General features: G+C 36.3%; 3 protein-coding genes, 1 non-coding gene and 1 pseudogene across 4 annotated transcripts; 4 read left to right on the top strand and 1 right to left on the bottom strand.

The window, feature by feature from the left end:
• Positions 1 to 1,147: 1,147 nt before the first annotated feature.
• LOC113778943 lies at positions 1,148 to 1,254 on the top strand. Its single transcript, XR_003469406.1, has one exon. It is a non-coding gene; the product is annotated as a small nucleolar RNA R71 (small nucleolar RNA).
• Positions 1,255 to 4,384: 3,130 nt separating this feature from the next.
• Positions 4,385 to 5,766, top strand: LOC113778682 (probable glutathione S-transferase parC). Its single transcript, XM_027324159.1, has 2 exons — positions 4,385 to 4,820; positions 5,073 to 5,766. Exons 1-2 carry the CDS (start codon positions 4,503 to 4,505, stop codon positions 5,415 to 5,417), a joined length of 663 nt encoding a protein of 220 aa, XP_027179960.1. The 5' UTR covers positions 4,385 to 4,502; the 3' UTR covers positions 5,418 to 5,766.
• Positions 5,767 to 6,069: 303 nt separating this feature from the next.
• Positions 6,070 to 6,983, top strand: LOC113778683 (probable glutathione S-transferase). Its single transcript, XM_027324161.1, has 2 exons — positions 6,070 to 6,460; positions 6,657 to 6,983. The coding sequence occupies exons 1-2, from the start codon at positions 6,143 to 6,145 to the stop codon at positions 6,981 to 6,983; spliced, it is 645 nt and encodes a 214-aa protein (XP_027179962.1). The 5' UTR covers positions 6,070 to 6,142.
• Positions 6,984 to 9,145: 2,162 nt separating this feature from the next.
• Positions 9,146 to 10,103, top strand: LOC113778684 (annotated as a pseudogene).
• A 1,703-nt stretch (positions 10,104 to 11,806) lies between these two features.
• Positions 11,807 to 14,267, bottom strand: LOC113777292 (probable glutathione S-transferase). Its single transcript, XM_027322328.1, has 4 exons — positions 14,263 to 14,267; positions 12,549 to 12,742; positions 12,415 to 12,467; positions 11,807 to 12,333 (listed from the first exon to the last, which is right to left on the bottom strand). Exons 1-4 carry the CDS (start codon positions 14,265 to 14,267, stop codon positions 11,986 to 11,988), a joined length of 600 nt encoding a protein of 199 aa, XP_027178129.1. The 3' UTR covers positions 11,807 to 11,985.
• Positions 14,268 to 15,706: the final 1,439 nt, after the last annotated feature.

Raw genomic sequence — 15,706 nt, 5'->3', positions numbered from 1 at the left:
ATGGGAGTTTCCTCTGTAGAACCACTGACACGTCTCCTCCATAATAACTTTTTCGTCTCCTCTCAGCCTTCTTCGGTTGACGCACAAATCCTTCAAAAACTTTACATACTTCGGCACTTGTTTGATTGCATTTAGTAGAGGGATGTTGATCTCTACCTTACGGAATACCTCCAAGATCTCTTTCTCCTTGTCCTGCTTCTTCAGTTTCTCCAACCTGCTAGGAAAGGGAGGCAGATTAGCTTTAACTTCAATGATTGGGTCAAGAAGTACCACTGGATTTATGTTGTTTATGTCCTCTACCTCAAGCTCTTTCTCGATCTTTTCTTCATCCTTGTCCTTTGGAGTCACGAGTTCGGATCCCTGAATTTCCTTTCCACTCTTTAAGGTCATTGTACTTACGTTCTTCGGGTTCAATTCAGGTAAAGACGGAAATTTTCCGTGAACCTGAGACTCTAGACGGTTGATTGATATTACCATCTGACTTATCTAACTTTGTATCGCTTGCATCTGACCCATTTGATTCCTTATATTTTATAGGTCAGATTTCATCTTTTGTTGACTAACAATTAATTGTTTCATCATTTCTTCCAAAGACGGGTCTGAGTTTGGAGGAGGTGGTGGCTGCCGAGATTAGTATTACTGTTGATACCCTTACTGTCTATTCGGTGCAAAATTTGATTGTCTATTTTCCCCATAACTGAGGTTAGGGTGATCTCTCCAACCCGAATTGTACATGTTAGGGTACGGATCATATGACTTTCTTGGCGCGGACGCGTGACCAGCCATGTTTACTTTCTCCACACTCTCTTCTTGAATCATTGGGCACATCTCTGTAGAATGACCCATGATAGTGCAAATCCCACACACCTTGGCTTGTGGTGCATTTCCTACAGCCAATTGTCTAACAAAAGATGTTAACTCGGATAACTGTTGTTGGATAGAGGATGTTTCTGTCTCATTCACTTTGCGTATCGAGACATCCTCCCTTGTACCGAGCTGTTGCGAGTTCTTGGCCATTCCTTCAATCAACTCCCACGCTTCTCGAGGAGTCTTGTTCACCAACGTCCCTCCACTTGCAGCATCAATAATACTCCTGTCTTTGAAAAGTAGCCCCTCGTAAAAGTATTGGATGAGCAACTGCACACTTATTTGATGTTGAGGACATTTGATACATAACTTCTTGAATCTCTCCCAGTAATCATTGAGCGACTCTCCTGGATGTTGCTTGATACCGCATATTTTCTTCCTCAGACTTGCAGCTCGAGTTGCAGGAAAATACTTTTCCAGAAATTTTTTCTTCAGCTGCTCCCAAGTGGTAATACCACCTGGAGGTAGTAGTACAACCAGCCTTTTGCCGTGTCTTTAAGAGAGAAGGGAAATGCCCTCATTTTTATCTGTTCTTCCATGTTTTCCGAGGGTTTCATACTGTTGCAAACAACATCGAACTCTAGCAAGTGCTTATGAGACTTCTCACCTGGTAAACCATGAAAAGATGACAAAAGATGGATTAGACCAGATTTTAACTCAAACGGGGTGTTATCATTTAAATTCGGAAAAGTAATGCATAAGGGCTGTTGATTTAAATTAGGAGCAACCAACTCCCTTAGTGTTCATGCATTAGCCATAGTAATTTCTTTCGATCCGAATCACTCGAAGTATCACCAACCGAACTTGTTGCTTCAACTTTCGGATCAAGTCTCTGAGATGCAACACTAGATTGCTCTTCTCTGAGCTGTCTGGTCTCTTTTCGCGTTCGACGTGCAGTTTTCTCTACTTTATGATCGAAAATTAATTCATCTGTACGAAAAGAACGAGATATAAACTAGAAAAGTATCAGAAAATTAAAACGAAAATGAACTTAAAAAGAAATAAATTTAACTAACGCCAGTCCCCGGCAACGACATAAAAAATTGACAGGTTGTCGAGCCCGTGCAATAACAAATGTTTGCTCAAACAAAATATAATTTTTATAGATAGTAATAAGTAGGGTCGAATCCGCAGGGACTAGGGATATTTGTCTCTTTTGAAGTTCAAACTAACAATGGGGGGTGTTTTTTTTATAGAAATTAACAATAAGCTATGCTAATCGAATATTGCAATTAAATAAAAATTAGATGGAAAATTGAAAAAACTCAAATAGTATTGGACGAGTTCTAGTCAAGAAGCAACTTCGAAAATAGTTCTCCTAATTGATTATCAATGCAAGAATAATTCTACATATAAACTGATAAACAAGTTATAATTGTCAAACAAGTGATGACAATCAATTTCTCCTTAATTATCGATAGCTAAAGTATGACTGTTAGCTATTCTCCTAATTGTAAAATAACCCTAGATACGACTGTAGAATTCAATTTCGCAATTGCTTTAAGATTTAGAGAAACCTTGTTCTAACTAAACAACACGCTACGAGGGTTGTTTACAAATTAGCCTGTATATTTCCCTGACATAACTCCGATTATATCAGTTGCTACTAATTTTGAACAATTAAACAATTACGGATTTAATTACTCTAATTGGTTTTAGGTTATTGAATTAATCTAACATCCGAGCCCATGATACTTGAATAATACAATAACCATAAAAAAATAAAGCAGAAAATATACGAATACCAGAAAATAATAGGAAAAAGTAAAATTAGTTAGATCTCACAATGTTGAACCAAATCCTCCGTTGTTCCTTGACTAGAAATAAAAGTTTAGTTCATCTCTGTCGAGGGGATCCTACGCAAAATTGCCGAAGTAAATGGTGAAGGCATTCTTCCTCCAATTGAATATAATGAAAAAATGATGGAATAGTCCCCCAAAAACAATGAATAGTCAACCCCCAGGAGAACTAGCCGACAAAGTATGAAAACAAAAGAAAGAAAAATCAAAGTTGTCTGACCACCTCTTCCTACCTAATTTTCCTTCCTATCCGGCTACTAAGAGGAATAAAAGGGAAGACTCCTAGTCTCTGTTAACCTCCCTCTTCTTTTGAAAACTATCAAAAGAAGAAAAATGAGAGTCCCCCAAAATTGCTCCTCGTCTGTCGCAGTTGATCACGGGATAAGGAATACCATCTCCGTTTAGACTCTTGTTTTCTTTTACTACTCCAACTCTTCTGCTGACTATCGTCAAAATTAATTTGACTAACCCGAAGGTGTACAACTTGACAAATTTGCACTTTTTTATGATATTTTGTTCCAACTCCTTGCAATAAGTACAAATACCAAAAATGAATAAAATCTGCTAATTAATGCACATTCGGTAAGGTAATAGGAGGAAATTAATTATAAAATAAATAACAAAATTGCGACCAATCATACCCCTATTTAGAAACTAAAGTGGTTGATATGACTAAAATATATATACATAATATGCATGACACTTTAATCCCGTATGGTTTATGTTTTACCATACATCTCTCTTATAGTTTAGTATTTTACCATATAATCCCCTTATGATTTTTAAAATATATACATAACTCAACCTTTTGATACATTAACATAATTTTGACCTTTACGATCAAGTTACTTTTGTCCCTATAGAAGGGATAGAGCTACGGCTTTTGAGCATATATAGAATTAATTTTTTACGTGCTAACAGTGTAAATTTAAATTTAAATTTATATAATGTGATATGATGTAAATTTGTTGATGTAAAAACAATTATATACTGGCGGTATATAAAAAAATTAATTCTAGAACCCATTGTCCGGACCAATTTAGACATAAGATGTGGTGGGGTACTCTTTTCTTGTTTTTGTGGTTTAGTTGAATTGTCTATGTTCATAGTTTTTCTTATTGAACTTAAATAATGTGCAAACCAGGAACAGAAAAAGGAGCGAGAGAGAGGGAAAGACAAAAGCTTGAATGTGATTACTTAAGGAGTGACGTCAAATTCCTTAAGACTCTGCGTAAGCACTTAGCTAAAAGCTTGGGAACCTAATAATTAGGGACCAGCCGCAGCAGCCACTAAGTATACAATCAAGGAAAAGAGACCATAACCTTTTCCCTGGACGCAAGTTTCTGTTCCTTAATTTCTTAGTTAGTGTTTTAATATTTAGCAGTTTAATTTCCACCAGGCCGCTGATTTGGTTTGAAATAACTTGTAATGGGAATTGTGACTACAAAAATTGTCGCGTAATTTTGTGTGATTAGGAACAAGAAAGCAAGACAAGCATCCTAGAACAAGTTCTAGACAACGAATATTCTAGCACAAATAAATAATATTTATCTGTTGAGTTCTACAATCCTCTACCACCTGCATTTTGACTTGTGGCCTAAATTGCTGAAGGGCAGAGGACCCAAGTGTCCTGGTAAAATCTACCACTTACCAACCATTCCATCATGCTGCCATCACCAGCCTCTCATTCACTATAAAATGCAAGACCCCGGTTCTCATACCTGCTAGTTGCTAACAAATTGCTACTATTGCCCATAATTCTTCTTTCTTTTCATCGCCTCTAGCGAAAAAATCCTTTCTTTTTTTTTTTGTTTTGCTCGAATATCATCTGAAAATATGGCCGGTGACAAGGTCGTTGTGTTGGGTACATATGTGAGCATGTTTAGCATGAGAGTCCAAGTTGCTCTGGCCGAAAAAGGCATCGAGTATGAAAACAAAGAAGAAGACTTGGCTAACAAGAGCCCACTTCTTCTTGAGATGAACCCTGTTCACAAGAAAATCCCAGTTCTGATTCATAATGGAAAGCCTGTTTGCGACTCCCTTATCATTGTTCAGTACATAGATGAAGTGTGGCATGACAAGAATCCCTTGCTGCGATCTGATCCTTACCAGAGAGCTCAAGCAAGGTTCTGGGCTGACTTCGTTGACAAAAAGGTAACATTTTTTTCTTATGGAAACTCTAATTTTGTCAACTGCTGTTCAATCAGTTATTCGGGCAAGTATTTCTACTGTCTTTACCCAGATCGTCTAGTCGTGGAACTAAGCATTTCTTAACCTATTTTCACTAGATTATTTTAGGCAAACAACATAAGCAAGCAGGACAAGTTAGATATGGGATAAAAATATTATGTTAAGGAGCGATTTTTCTGTTCAATTTTTTTCTGAGAAAATTAAGGTGAAATGCAGGTTTATGATTGTGGAAGGAGGATCTGGGCCACAAAGGGAGAAGAAAAGGAGGCAGCCAAGAAGGAATTCATAGGGATTATGAAAACATTGGAAGGAGAACTTGGAAATAAGCCTTACTTTGGAGGGGAAGACTTTGGATATGTGGATGTGGCTTTGATTCCTTTCTACTGTTGGTTCCATGCCTATGAGAACTTTGGGAATTTCAAGACAGAAACGGAGTGTCCAAAGCTGGTGGAATGGGCCAAAAGATGCATGCAGAGGGAGAGCGTTTCCAAGTCCCTTGCTGATCCTCACAAGATTTACGAATTTGTTGTGTCCTTGAAGAAGAAGCTTGGGATCGAATAAAGTCTCTTTCAACTTTTTGCCTAAATGGAGGATCGAATAAAGTCTACGCATGAATATGTATTTGGGATTGCTTTGCTTTTTTTGGGCTTCGTAGATCTGTCTTAGAATCCTTTAGTTTTGTTTGCTTGGCTTGGGAGAATAAAAGAGATTTAGCGTCGTCTTCCTGATATCCTGGACTGGTAGTAAATGATGTTTACTACCACTACTACTAGGATTTCATGGATAGGCTGTTTATATGTATAATTTCTTCCACAAATTTATAGGACAATTGTCTCTGTCTTTAGTTAAGCAGAGTGTTCGTACAATGTCCAAATTATGTTATTGTGATACTACTTTCTTTTCCAGGATTGTCCCATATATTGCATATCATCTCCTTAGATAAATTTTTTTTTCAACTCTCTCCCTTCCTTTTATTCCTTAGTTATTGACTTGTGAAATATGTGCACTTCATTTACAAAAAAAATGTTCTGTAAATCTCTAGACCAACTCATAAAAATAGCTCACTGACTTGGGGCGTGGAGCTCGAAGGTTCCAGGAATGATCCGGTACCATTTCATGGTACTAGTTCAACTTAAATAATAAAATCCATGACGACTAAATGTACTACTATTAAAAAAAACAGGAATCTGTACACACTTCTTTTGTGGTCAACCATCAATTTTCTTAAAAAAAACTAGCAAACCAGAGAAAACTCCTCCTCCTGCTTCATACCATCCTCTGAGAAAATGGCTGGTGAAGAGGTGATTTTGTTGAGTGTCTATCCGAACATGTTCAGTATGAGGGTCAGAATAGCACTAGCTGAGAAGGGTGTCAAGTATGAACTCAAGGAAGAGGACTTGACGAACAAGAGCCTGCTTCTTCTTGAGATGAATCCTGTTCACAAGAAAGTTCCAGTTTTGATTCATAATGGAAAGCCAATACTTGAGTCCCTTATAATTGTCCAGTACATAGATGAGGTATGGCATGACAAGAATCCATTGGAACCATCTGATCCTTATGAGAGGGCTCAAGCAAGGTTCTGGGCTGACTTTATTGACAAGAAGGTACCCTGCAAGATTTCTGTGTGAATTTTATATTTTTCATTTTTTTTCCGGAGAAGTCTTCTTTTTGGAGTTAGATTCTGCATGAATTAAAAGAAAATTTTTTTGACTAACTAATGTCAGGTGTGAAATGGAATATAACTAAAAGTTACATTATGCAAGAAGAAACAAATTTGACTAACTAATGGAGAAAATGCAGGTTTTTGATCCAGCAAGAGGGATCTGGGCAACAAAGGGTGAAGAGCAGGAGGCAGCCAAGAAGGAATTCATAGAGATTCTGAAAATATTGGAAGGAGAACTTGGGGAAAAACCTTATTTTGGAGGTGAAACTTTTGGGCTCGTGGATGTGGCTCTTATTCCTCTATACAGTTGGTTTTATGCCTTTGAGACCTGTGGAAACTTCAAGATTGAGAGCCAATGTCCAAAGCTTGTGGCTTGGGCCAAATTTTGTATGCAGAAGTCCCTTTCTGATCCTCACACTGTTTATGATACTGTCCTTTTTCTGAAGATGTTTGGGATCGAATAGATTACCACACAATGTTCCATTTTCTTACTGTAGATTATTCACCAAAATAATTTGGGAGACCAAAGATGTGATGGTTTTGTAGTCGAGATGCACTTGTACTGAACTTTCAATTGGGCTTTCTTGTGGCCTTTCATTTATCTTCTATATGATTCACAACTCGGTCCAAGGTAAAGTTCAGAACTCAAAACTAACTTCGTGGATTTTAATTTAGGCTCTTTTGTTTTTTTGGTGGGAAGGGGAAGGGGCTGGAATTGCAGGGAGGAGGAGGGATTCAAGCATAGTTTCTTGGACTCGATCGGTTTGTCAGCTGTTTGAAGAGTTTAAGGAAGATAATTGAAATGCATCACCCATATCTTGACCAAGTATTAGTTTGGTACAGCTCTAACTCTCTGGCTTCTCGTACTGTATTCCATAGTTTATGCACATATAAGGACAAGGCGGAGTTCCAACTTCTAACCATAGAGATAGAGAATTGCCTAGTCAAAATGTTGCACAGTAGTTGAAATATAGTTTAAGTACTCAGATGCCATTATTCTGTCTCTTTTTTTTTATTTTACTTAAATTACACTAGATAACAACCCTTTCAAATTTCAACGAATTAAAAAAATTAATCCATCAAGTAATGCTCTAATCACCTATAAAATTGACATATGAGTACTAAAATTTATACAGTTGACAAATTATGCAAGTGTTCATACCAAATCAATCCTGTAACTTCTCTTATTTTGATGCAAATCATCTGAAAAAATGGCTGGTGGAGTTGTCTTACCGGATGACTATCCCAGTATGTTTGGCAGGAGGGTCAGAAGAGCACTAGATGAGAAGGGTGTGCAGTACGAATACAGAGGAGAAGACTTCAACAACAGAAGAATCCTGTTCACAAGAAAATACCAGTTCTGATCGATGATGGAAAGCCCGTTTCTGAATCTCTTAGTACAATTGTTCAGTATATGGTATAGCTCACTGATTTTTTTTTTTTTTTTTCTCAAATAGATAGCAAATGTTCCTAAGCTTTTACTGTTTGACTGATACGATGCCCTTCTTTTTTACAACACCAAATTTGAGGTGTTTAAAGCTACTTTGATCTCTGATAGGTAATGTTGTGTTCACAATGATTTACATCTATTACCATTTAGTAGTGTTGTTCTTAAATTCACATTTGCCCAGGTTTATACTGTAGGGATAAACATTAGAGTTTTCTTTTTTTAAGGCAAAAACTTGAGCTTATTAGTAGTGTTGTTCTCAGATTCATATTTGCCCAGGTTTATAATGTAGGAAGAATAACTTGGGCTACAAAGGGAGAGGAGCAGGAGGCAGCCAAGAAGGAATTCATATAGAGATCTACAAAATTTTGGAAGGAAAACTTGGAGATAAGCCTTATACTTAGATGTGGCTCAAATACCTCTCTATATTTGGTTTCATGCCTACAGACTCTTGGAAATTTTAAGATAGAGACTGAGTTCCCCAAGATTGTGACATGGGCTAAAAGGTGCATGAAAAGGGATAATGTGTCAGAAGTCCCTCGCTGATCCTTGCAAGGTTTATCAGTATGTTTTCACATTGAAGAAGAAGTATGGGATTGATTAAGAAACAAAAGTACCAATTCTTGTTGGTTTTTGTTACTCTTGACTAAAAATCCCTTGTGTAGTTTACGTTTCAAATAAGTCCAGAAGCAAATATTCTGTTTACTACTGGCAAAAAACTCGAATCATTTGTACATGCTTCAACTGGGGAATGAAAATTGCCGGGGATTTGCCTTGCTGTGGGAGTGTAACTGCATAAAATTACAATTATGAAACTAGTGACAACATGATTAAGTCAATCCAATGTTGAGACACATGCTAAGATTTATGATCACACATGATATTGGAAAACAAAGCCTAAACAGTAAACTATTCAGTTTCCTTATCCGTCGAATATTGTTTCAGAACAATTCATTCAATTAGAAGAAGAAAATTATATCCATTAAAAAACTGTGCATATTATTTCATGGCTTACGAAATCACAACCTGGACCTACAAACCATATGCTTTAGCTCCAACTCAGGCAACTTATATTATATATACGAGTCAGTAAATGTGACACTAGCCCCAATCAATTCCGTTGCTTCTATCACTCTCTCGCGTCCAAAGTCTCTGTCATTGTTGCTTCAGGTCGTTGCTGAAAAAATGGATGGTGAAGTGATTCTGTTGGATGCATATATTAGTATGTTTGGCATGAGGCTAAGAATAGCTTTAGCTGAGAAGGGTGTCAAGTATGAGTTCAGGTAAGAGAACTTGCCCAATAAGACCCCATTTCTTTTCCAAATGAATCCCATTCACAAGAAAGTCCCTGTTTTAATTCACAATGGTAAACCAATTTGTGAGTCTCTCATCTCATAGCCCTTCAATATATTAATGAGGTTTGGCATGATAAGAACCCATTGTTGCCATCTGACCCTTTTACAAGAGAGCTCAAGCTAGATTCTGAGCCGACTTTGTTGACCAAAAGGTACTAGGATTAGCATATGGCTTGTCTCTGTGTTTTTTTTTTTTTTTTTTTTTTTTTTGGTGTTGTGTGGCTGCACGTTAAAATGAGATGGTAGACAGGCAACTTTGTTAACCAACCATACTCATTTAGATTTTTGAAATGAATTTGTTAAGAATTGGGCAATAAAAATTGCATGCTATGGTCAATTATATTTCCATACGTATTTATTGACATCTGCAGTTGTGCAATGCAGGTCCATACTTTAGGAAGAAAAACCTGGGCTGCTAAAGGGGAAGAACTGGAGGCAGCCAAGAAGGAATTCATAGAGGCTCTCAAGGTACTAGAAGGGGAACTTGGAGATAAGCCTTACTTTGGTGGTCAAGAGTTTGGATATGTAGATGTGGCTTTGATTCCTTTCTACAGTTGGTTCCATGCCTATGAGACTTGTGGAAACTTCAAAATTGGGGCACAATGCCCAAAGTTTGTGGCTTGGGCTAAAAGGTGCATGCAGAGGGAGAGCGTGTCCAAGTCCCTTGCTGATCCTGAAAAGGTTTATGACTTTGTTCTGATACTGAAGAAGTATTGTGGGGTTGAATAAAGAAACACATATAGAGCACTCACTGGATTGCAAATCTTTTTTATTATTTACCTGTTTGATTTCTATTGCCTAAATTCCCTTGATTGCATCAGATCACAGGCAGGGACGGAGCCAGAAATTTATTTTTGGGGGGGCTGAAGTGTATTAAAAAAATTTTTTTGTGACGAAATAAATATATTTAATAAGTAAAATTTAGAATCAATAATTATAAAAATAATAAAAACATATAATTATACATACCCAAAAATTTGTTATTGATTAACACTTGAAGTATTGGTAGTTGTTGCACTCGAATAACGAAGAGGAGGCAATTGCATTCTGCGAGTCTTCATCCGTTGAAAACGCTGCAATATTTGCTCATTTTCAATTGTTGCAAAAATATCCTTCTCGATGTATACAACCAGACAGTCATTCAACTTGCGTGTTGTATTACAATGGATCAAGAAAAGTACTACTCATTCAACCGTCGCCACAAACAATTGCTTGTTCATTTGTTCCTTCAGATTTTATTTTTAGCACGTTACCATCAAGTCCAAGAATTCAACTAGAAAATATTTGGGCCTGCAAGTGAAGCTGGTGGATCAATAATAATATGTATATTGCACAAACCCAATGGAAAAGCTACAAGAAGCAAAGTCAAAAGTTGCTACGAAGCTAAGTCCCATCATGCCCAAATTGATTCCTGCTGCTTCTGCTAAGATCCGGGTCGTGCCCCGGGACATAAGTTTTTGCGTTAGAAGATCGTAACAGAGAAGGATATCTTTTTTGTCTCGTTCATAAGGCGAAATGGTTAAAAATCTAGGAGTGTGCAGCAAAAGATTCTTCTGACGGGTTTGCGCAACATATAGAGCCTATCCAATCCAAAACCATCCGCTGATTTTTGAAGGAGGTTTACAGAGAGCAAAGCTGGCCTGGGGCTCCATTCTAAATTAATGGGGCCCGGCGGCCTTCAATGCTGTAACTAATTGTTTAGAGTTCAATGTTGATGGTCCAGAGGTACAGCGCTCTCTCTGGGACTGGGACTGGGACTGGGAGATCGAGGGTTACCAATCCAGAGGCTTCTTCAAAATGAAACTGGACTTCCTCTGTGTCATCTGTGATTCTTTTGGGTCTGACTGATGAATAGGCTCCAAAAGTACCACATCCCCGTGCTTTGACGCATATGTTCTTTCCATAACCCACTTCTTTGACCGCTCCACCTGAATTGAACATCCTGATGAGGCCTATAGGAGCGAATCGAGAACCATTTGATGTTTCCTTGACAGGAACAACCGTGAAAACCTCGTACTCCCGTGCCATCAGTGTAATTGGCAGAGCAGCATTGCTTGGAAGGTAGACTAGATGTAGGGGTTTTTCCGGCGGCTTGGGGGGGGCTTAAGCCCCCACCAGCCCCCCCTTAAATCCGTGGCTGATCACAGGTTAGGTTACTTCTTAACTTTGTCATCAAGATCAGTAGTAAACAAGCTGTCTGCTACTAGGCCATTTGCATTCAAGAAGAGCTATGAAGAAATAATTGAAGCTAAAACTTGGTTTTGCTGGTATGGCAACGAGTTTCTGACCTGAAAGAATCTTTCATTATGCCTATTTTATGCATCAGTTGACCTGTTAACCATCTGAGCTTTTCTTTGAGATCTAGAATTTTAATCTTCTAAATTTGAAGCCAGTATGAACATCAAAGTTTGTCTGATCTACGAGCTACAATTGAATTAAGAACTACTTGGAACGCGAAAGCATTGATTATTGTGGCACAAGGGTTATTACATCCTAATCCACTTGTAATGCAAACTGTAAATACACAAAATTCTCCAAATAATCACACTTAACGAGGTATTATCCTCCAAATCTATCTATCTATCTACTCTAGTTTCAAATGGATCATGAAATATAGTCCGACATAAATCCCCATAACAACGTAATTAAGCTAGCTTCTCCATGTTACTCCTGTCCACGAATCTTTTGCCACAGCAACACAGATTCATAGACCTTTATGGGGTCAGCAAGAGACTTGGAAACACTGTCCCTTTCCATACACCTCTTTCCCCAAGCTATCAGCTTGGGGCAATCAGCTTCTATACTGAATTTACCAAATTTCTCATAGGTATAGAACCAGTTATAGTTTCCAAGAAGAGCCACATCAAGAGACCCAAAATTGTCACCTCCAAAATAAGGCTTGTCTCCTAATGCTCCTTCCTCCAGCGGCTTTGGGCAATTTATGAAGCCAATCTTTGCTGCCTGCTGCTCTCCTCCTTTTGTCGACCATATTTTACGAGCAAAACCGTCTAGCTGCAATAGGTAACATGACACTCATGAAATCATGAACTTACATACACGTATTCCAGCAAACAGAAAATCATAATTTGTTACCTTTTTGTCAATGAAATCAGCCCAGAATCTAGCTTGAGCTCTGTCATAAGGATGAGAGGGCAAGAGGGAAGCTTTGCCCTTTTATACCTCGTCAATATACTCAACTATAAGTAGGGACTCACAAAAAGGTCTTCCATTGTGGATCAAAACTGGAATTTTCTTGTTTATGGGATTCATCTTTAACAACAACGGACTTTTCTGTAAATTCATTAGATCTTCTTCCGTGGATTCACACTTGACTTCTTTCTCTGCTAGAGCAATTCTGACTCTGGTAGCGACAATGGTAGTCAAGAAGTCCAAGAGAATCACCTTCTCACCCGTTCTTCCACTATGATGGCAAAGGTGACAGACATGATTAAGATATAGTAGTTACCCTCCGCATATTGATTTTTTGGTTGACAAAAATGTGGTTTTGGTATTTAAATTTTGACATATGAGCGGTTTTAGTTCTCAAACTTTTGACAAAAGCAAATTTGATATCCAAATTTTCAACTTTTGAATACATTTAGTATTTTTGATGGTTTTTATCCAAATTGCAACTAAAAGAGCATAATAGTCACATGTTCGCCAACTATTGTATTAAAAATGTAAAAAAAGAAAAAGAAAAATATCAGACATGAAGTTCAAGGACTAAATTTTACATTTTTTGGCATTTTATTATACAATAATTGGTGGATATATGAGTATCACATGATTTTTCTCGTAGCAATTTGGAAAAAATCGATTAAAGGTATTAAATGTAAAATGTGTTCAAAAGTTAAAAGATTAGATACCATATTTGCTTTTATCTAAAGTTTGGGAACAAAAGCCATTCATGTGTCAAAATTTGAATATCAAAACATTTTTCTCTCTGTTTTTTTTTTGGTTTGACAAAATTATTTTACTTACACTTTGAAAAATTTTCATACATCTTGAATAATCTACCAAGTACTTTTGGACTAAGGACGTAAGCGTCAGAAGTCACCATCAAAATAGGTCATTGCTCCCGTCATATAAAACCTCACCGAAACTAATTTTTAAGGGATAATTTCAGAAACCTCCCCGAGGTTTCTGACAGTCTCACTCACCTCCCCTGAACTTTATAAAATATCAGATACCTCCCCTAAACTTATAGTTGGAGTAACAAGATCAGTCCATGTCAGAAAAATGAGCATTAAAAAAATATTTTTAGGAGTGAGATGATATTTGTGTTCCACACATGCCCTTTTTGCTTATCCACAACTTGAGCTAAAGCAAAAGCAAAAAAAAGAAGTAATAAGTTGAACCAGATAGAGACAAATGCAGATGGTTTCTTCAAACAATGTTACAATGCTATTTATATTTTTTTGTTTTAGCTATTAGACATTTATTTAGCTAATATGATCTTTCAATTAATTGAAACATACTTCTAGTGATATAAAAAAATGTATAGTTTTATAATTTGAGTAATTAAAAGTATAAATTTTTATTAGTTAAGTCATAAAAAAATATTATTTGAGTGATTAAAAGTATAAATTTTTACTAGTTAAGTCACAAAAAAATTTTCACTATTTGGTTAATTGAGTGAATGGCAATTGCAGTTAAATAAATAGTGTAACGATCAAATAACCAAATTCTCAATAGTTGAAGAACTCTTTTGCGATTTTCTCTGTGGAAAATGAAATGAAGTAGCAAGATACTTCATTTCATTTAGTGCTAGATACTTTAGTTGAGAATTTTTTTTAAAAAATTAATTCACACTGTAGTTAGTCGAATTTATTCAACAAGTTTCGTTTGAATACCAGAACTTAGGTAGATCTGATTTTCAAAAAATTCAATAACCCAAATTGTGTCGCATCACTTTATGAGATGATGTAATATACAATTTACGTCATTGAATTTTTGAAAACCAAATTTACCCAAATATAAGTAATGAGTTACATAAGATAATTGTCTTACAAAAAAAAAACATGAAATACATGACTTTAGAGAAAGGTAATACTAGTGCTAAACTATTCATTGGTGATTGTACTACGAATAAAAAGTGTAAAGTGGAATAGAAATTATATCAAAAGTTATATCTCTATTACTCATTTAACTAATTCTGTCAAAATAGCTTCAAAATATATCATAAGTTATGAGGGTATATCTGTCAATTCATCATCAATGATATCACAAATAGGGCCCAATAATCTGACAAGGGAGGTATATGATATTTTGCAAAGTTCAGGGGAGGTGAGTGAGACTGTCAGAAACCTCAGGGGAGGTTTATGAAATTATCCCAATTTTTAATACATTTTTAGAATTACCTTTTCTCACTAAAACTAATATTTTTCTGTATTAACTTATCTGGTCAGAAACTAAGTTAATGTTTGGTTTTACACTACACTTTTAATTACAATTTTACTCTTTTTTTTCAAGCCTTTGCAATTTTACTTCGTGTTCCTCTGCCTTTTTATTGAATCTCATTTTAATTTATTGATGATAAAGGGGGATAAATGTAAATACTGGAATCAAGTTTAATGCTAAAAGTATGATAGAAATTAAATCTCTCAACCTCTTCAACTTTAAAAATTCTTCTTTCTTCACGATTGTTTTACTCAATTAATCATTCCATTGAATGGATTTAGGATGTTTATCCAATATAACCTTTTTAAAATTAAAACAACATGTCTTTACATTGTGTTTCTCTATCAAGGTCTGACTATTATTGCTGGTGCTCGGATTCCAGCAGCCATAGCAATTATTGAAATTTTATTATGTATAGCAGAAGTGAAGATTGTCATTTGGTTGATGCCACCAAATTAATATATACACCAATAATTACAATTTAGCATTTAATCCTTCATTATGTGCTTTGTTATAGTTGACCAGACAGTACTCCCCATTAATGACATCTCAATGTGTTAAAAGTTGCTTTTTTAATGTATGGTAGTTTTAAGATAACATAGGAGAAGCTGACGCTGAACATCCCCTTACTCCATTAAAAGGGAGGTTTTTTTTTTTTTTTTTTGGGTGATGGATAACAAAATGAAGTAGTAAAAGAAAAAAGTTCGAGAGCTGCATATGGATATATGGTACACCTCAAATGGAGGGATGCCTTTTCAGGCAGTCAGAGACAAACTGAAGAAGATGATGAGAAGTTTTCGCGCTTTGTTACGAAATATAAAAAGAAATAGGACTAGCAAGCTTTGTACATACTTAATAGAACTAGCAATTACATTTATTATTATTAGCAATTACATTTACTGTTATTAGCAATCCAGAATTCTTTCCAGTAAAAGGATATGATGCATCCAGGGATTGGAGATAGCAATGATTCGAATCTTGATCA

This window comes from Coffea eugenioides, chromosome 7 (assembly GCF_003713205.1).
Source record: "Coffea eugenioides isolate CCC68of chromosome 7, Ceug_1.0, whole genome shotgun sequence".
Taxonomy (NCBI): domain Eukaryota; kingdom Viridiplantae; phylum Streptophyta; class Magnoliopsida; order Gentianales; family Rubiaceae; genus Coffea; species Coffea eugenioides.
This window is presented reverse-complemented; position numbering and strand designations above follow the sequence as displayed.